The sequence below is a fragment of the Antrostomus carolinensis genome, unplaced genomic scaffold (assembly GCF_000700745.2).
Source record: "Antrostomus carolinensis isolate BGI_N321 unplaced genomic scaffold, ASM70074v2 scaffold19641, whole genome shotgun sequence".
Classification (NCBI taxonomy): domain Eukaryota; kingdom Metazoa; phylum Chordata; class Aves; order Caprimulgiformes; family Caprimulgidae; genus Antrostomus; species Antrostomus carolinensis.
In genome coordinates, this window is record NW_010295058.1 from 1,522 (window position 1) to 6,982 (window position 5,461).

At 47.2% G+C, this 5,461-nt stretch overlaps 1 protein-coding gene across 1 annotated transcript in view; it reads right to left on the minus strand.

Annotated features, from left to right (window-relative positions):
* LOC104532616 (rho guanine nucleotide exchange factor 10-like protein) overlaps positions 1-5,422 on the minus strand; it is a gene marked incomplete at its 5' end in the record, with an annotated part of 6,923 nt that extends 1,501 nt beyond the window's left edge. The window contains 4 exons of the mRNA XM_010177865.2: positions 1,539-1,713; positions 3,115-3,260; positions 4,941-5,095; positions 5,199-5,422. Coding sequence (XP_010176167.2) covers positions 1,539-1,713; positions 3,115-3,260; positions 4,941-5,095; positions 5,199-5,422 — 700 coding nt within the window. The remainder of the gene's footprint in view (positions 1-1,538; positions 1,714-3,114; positions 3,261-4,940; positions 5,096-5,198) is intronic.
* Positions 5,423-5,461: the final 39 nt, after the last annotated feature.

Genomic DNA, 5,461 nt, shown 5'->3' on the forward strand with positions numbered 1-5,461 from the left:
GGAAAGAGCTACAAATATAAATAAATAAAGAGAGGAGTGAAGGGGGGGGAAAAAAAAAAGAAAAATAAAGAAAAAAAAAGGAAAAAGAAAAAAGGAAAAAAAGAAAAAAGGAAAAAGAAAAAAGGAAAGAAAGGAAAAAAAAAAGAGAGTGAGGGATGATTTTGCAACAGCATCTTCCCAGATAATCCATCATCAATGGGTTTTTCCATGGGGAACACACTCCCTAAAACCAAGCAGCACTTTTCCACCAAGATCTTCATGGCAGGGGAAGAGCTACAAATAGAAATAAATAAAGAGAAGTGAGGGGGGGGGGGGAAAAAAAAGAAAGAAAAGAAAAGTGAGATTTCTAATGGCAAATGAATATTTTATCGGCGGGACTTAGCACTGCGCGGCGTGGAACTCGGCGAAGCAATATATCTGCGGAGATGCAACTCCAGTTTCTCCGGGAGGACTTTATTAATGACCTGTCGAGTTCAAAAGGATGAGGGAGCATGAGTTCAAAAATGCATTAATACCCAACGCTCACTCGCCCGGGAAGAGAAGGAAGTGATAAATATTTTAACATGCCCTTAAAAAAAAAAAGAAAGGAAAAGAAAAAGTGACTTACATGAGTATTGTGCTTATAACTAATTAGGCAATTATGTCGCTCGGTAGATGGAACAAGGAGGGAGACAACCTCGCAAACCCAGGGTGGATATAAGGGCTGGGTGGGGGGATGTGGCTGGAGATGGTGCTGGATGGAAAATTGGGGAAAAAAGGGTGCAGAGGGTAACGCGGTGAATGTATGGGGCAAGGACGGACAGGTGGGGATGAAGGTGGATGCAAGGATGGGGTGCAAGGATGGACAGGTGGGGATGAAGGTGGGTGCAAGGATGCACACATGGGGATGAAGGTGGGTGCAAGGATGGGGTTGGAAGGATGAACAGGTGGGGATGAAGATGGGTGCAAGGATGGACAGGTGGGGATGAAGATGGGTGCAAGGATGCACACATGGGGACAAAGGTGGGTACAAGGATGGGGTGCAAGGATGCACACATGGGGATGAAGATGGGTGCGAGGATGGGGTTGGAAGGATGAACAGGTGGGGATGAAGATGGGTGCAAGGATGGACAGGTGGGGATGAAGATGGGTGCAAGGATGCACACATCAAGATGAAGATGGGTGCAAGGGTGGGGTTGGAAGGATACACACGTGGGGATGACGATGGGTGCAAGGATGCACACGTGGGGATGAAGATGGGTGCAAGGATGCACACGTGGGGACGAAGGTGGGTGTGAGGAGGAGGATAGAAGGATGCACACATGGGGATGAAGATGGGTGCAAGTATCAACACGTGGGGATGAAGATGGGTGCATGGAGGCACAGGTGGGGATGAAGATGGGTGCATGGATGGGGTGCAAAGATGCACACACCAGGATGAAGATGGGTGCAAGGATGGGGTGCAAGGATGTACACATGGGAACGAAGATGGGTGTGAGGATGAGGTTAGAAGGATGCACCCATGGGGATGAACATGGGTGCAAGGATGGGGAGCTCACCTGGCAAGACAAAGGTGGTCTTGGTGGCGATGTTGATCTCCTGCAGATGCTCCAGTGTCTCGGTGTGGAAGAGGCGGATGGAGGAGCCTGAGGAAAAGGCCATCCAGACCCCGCTGCCCGCCTTGATCATGTGTGTGACGCTGGCCTCAGTGTCTGGGTGGGCCTCGAAGGTTTGCTGCCAAAAGGGGAATTGCAAACAGGAAATCAAAGGGTTGCTCCCTAAAACTGCTGCTCGCTCGAGCTCTCTCCAGGAGCTGCTTTAGAGCTGCAAAGCTGGATAAGGAAAGGACCAGAGTGACCCTGAGGTCACATCCCTCTTCATCAGCTCCAGCTTGGGCAGAAAACACCAAAACCAGCCCATCACCAAACCCTTCTTGAGGTTTTTTTGGATGCTAACACAGCTTTTCCCTTCCTTCCAGTTTTTTTTTTTAATTCTTCTTTAAAAGACTCATTTCCAGACTAAGATGCACCTGCAAAACCCATCCCAAGGTGGGATGAGATCTTCCTGCTTCTCTCCTACCCCAAAAATCAGCAATTAAAGGTTCATCCCCCCTGCAAGAGCTATTTGGGGATCACAGATGGGTCCATCTACTCCCCAAGCTTCCCATTGCAATATTTCCTATCAGACAAGATGCAAACTACAGGAAAAAAAACCACCTTTTTGCATCAAAAATCGTCTCTGCTGCAGTTTTCCCAAATTAAAAACAACCCAAAACTCATATTAGCATCAAAGAATTAAATCACTGGGGGAGAAAGCTGCACGCAGCGACGTCGCCTTCATTTCTCCTCTGTCTTTGAAACACTTTTTGCTTTAAAATTTGCTTTATATATACATATATAAATATATATATATATATACAGAAAAGAGAAGTAGGTATTGATCCCCTTCCCAGAGAGGACCAGCATAGAGCATCCCCCCCAAAAAGCTTGCACAAAATGGGGGTAAATAAAGATTTTTAGGTGATTTCCCCACCTTGTTCCCCACCCCACATAGGATTTATTCCCTGATTGTTTATTCCCAAGTCACCAGTCCCATCCAAGCAGACCCTATTACACAGTTCTCCATCAAATACTATTTATATTGTCCTCAACCTTAATTTTTTTTTCCTCCTCTATCACTTTTCTTCTGCAAAAATTCCCACCCAGCTCCCTGTCATAAATAAAATCAGAGACAGGGAACAAATCCAGTCCCTGATGCATTATTCATCCCCAGCACCGCCGTTAGGCTGGATTTACGACAGCTAATACATGCAAACTAAGTTTGGGCACTAAATGTGAAAATTAAGGGTGGGAGAAAAGGGTTTTGTTTTGTGTTTTTTAAAAAAAAGGGAATTATTCAACATTCCTTGTTTATGCAGCTGTGGGAGATGTCTTGGTGTCCTTTTCCATGACCCAATATTAGAGGAAAGGGACCCAAAAGTGATGAAAAGCAGCGAAAAAAAAGGTTGGTTTGGGTTTTGCACAGGCAAGGACGTGCCCATGTGTGTCCTTTGGGGCTCAAACCAGTGTGAGCCACCCCAAAAAACACTGTGCACCCCCAAGGTTGCAGCACGGGGGTCCTGGTGATGGTCCCTACCTGGGCACGGAGGCTGGTGGCATCGAGGACAGTGACCTTGTTGGCACAGCTGGCCCAGAGGGTCTCATCCAGGGTCAGGAGGACTTGGACTGGACCAGTACCCACAGTCAGGCGGGTGGGCTGCTCTGTTGGGTCCCACAGCTTCCCTATAACAGAGATACTGGGATGAAATGAGTTGTGGGGGGCAAGAAAATGCTCAGAAAATAATTTTTAAATATAAAAATATTTAAAAATCATCTTTTGATGTAGCTAAAACCACCCCCTAAATGGCTGCTGGGTCAACTGCAAACCTCTTGTGTCCCCACAGTGTCACCTCAGATGCCTCCAAGCATCTTAATGCCACAAGTAAAAGGTTGGGGGGAGCTGGGAACCCCAGGTTCAACCCCCCCCAGCCCCTTTGCTTCCACACAAACAGCTTTTTAGCAGGAAATAACTGTCCACCTGCAACATCTGGGTACATTCCTCACTGGAAAAAGCCAAAAATTCCTCTTTTTAAAAAAATTTATTTGCTCTTGAAGCAACACTCCAAAGCAAATTCATCCAGTGAGTGTCCCTGTGAACAACATCCAACCTGGATTTGGATGAATTCCCCCTCAGTGGTGGCTGAGTAGCTTCAACAGATAATTTCTCCCCTTTTCTTACTTCCAAATTTATTTTGTTTTTAAATAAAATCCCAAGATCCAATAGATAAAATAACCCTTTGGATGCTCCAACCTCTGGACTTTACAACCGAGCTGCCTGTCAGCAAATCCTAATTTTCCCATCAAATTGAGCTATTTCAGAAAAAAGCTTTTTCCTTCCAAAAATATAAAGATAAGATTAAAAACTCCACCCCACAGCCCTGCCAGCAGCTTGCTGCCTTCAATGTGCATTTATACAATCGAGATTCAATTAAAGCCACTTTATTAATTGGCTTCAACAGCTGCTAGAAGGTGGGAAAGGGGATGTGTAACACCCCAAAATACAATTTAAATGGTTTTACTGGCTGTGGGTTAACCTGCAGTGAGCAGCACCCGAGTCATCTTGGAGTAAATGGGGGTTTTTGTCCAAAAATAGGTCAATGTCACATATTATTTGAGGCTCTTTCCTACCCTCTAGTGATGAAACAAAGGTATTTAACAGCCCAGGCGAGGAGTTCCCAAGGAGGAAGGCTCTCAGCAAGCTGAAGCCTTGAGCTGAGCTGAAGTCAGGCAAAAATAAACCCAAAAAATCAAGCTAATGAAGGAGAGAGCTTTTGCATGGATGGGGTTTGGGGGGGGTCAGCTCGGTTTATAGCTGTGAGTCTTTGTGCATCCCAGTGTCAGACCCTTCCCACAGCCCCTGAGCACAACCACCCTCTGAGTAAAAGTTCTGCTGCTGTATCAACCCCTCACCAGGACATTTTTCACACGTTTTCCCTCCATTCTATTCATCTTGACAATGCAAAATAACATTTTTTGATTTTCCCTCTGCAGGCTGCAACAGGAGGGATGAAATAATGGGGGGAATTTAAAATAAAAATTTAAAAAAATTGAGATTTTGAGGTTTGCCCAATTGAGGTTGCCCAGAGAAGCGGTGGCTGTTCCTCCCTGGAAGTGTTCTCGGCCAGGCTGGATGAGGCTTTGAGCAACCTGGTCTAGTGGAAGGTGTCCCTGCTGATGGCAGGGGGGTTGGGACTGGATGAGCTTTAAGGTCCCTTCCAACCCAAACCAGTCTATGATTCTATGATTTAACACCATTTTAGCAGCAGCACTTCTCACTGGTGTGAAGAACCTCCTGCTTCATGTTTTTTTTTAGGGTGTCCCACCAAAAAGTTTGCCCAAAAACATGCATGGTGGTGTCCTCACCGTTGCTCCGGGTGTAGGCAGCCACGGTCCCATCCTGCAACCCTGCAAACAGGTACTCGGTGCTGTGCTTCAAGCAGAGGACAGGTTGCAAGCCTGGGCTTTTACAGGTCAACAAACACTGAGTCCCTGTGTCCACGCTGCTGTAGACCACGATGCTGGGAAGGAAACAGGGAGAGGAGATGCAGGAGATCATGTTGGTCCTCAAGGTTTGGTGATGGTGATGCCACCAAAGGATGGATGCAGAAGATGTGGGCTCACCTGCCATCCCGCAACCCCAAGCACACGGTGGGATGCGGGGATGTGGGGAGCTGTTCGGTGATGGGTTGGGGTTCCTGGGTGCCTCTTGGTTCTTCCTCACCCACCTCAGGGATGTACTCCATGCACAGCACCGGCGAAGCCACCGGGAAGGACTTCACCGTCCGTGGCACGGCACGGTTGAGGGAGAAGATCTCTACCTGCCCCCCTGCACCTTCCTGACCCCCTCCAACCTGTGAGGAGCAGAAAAGGGGGGTGAGGAGCAG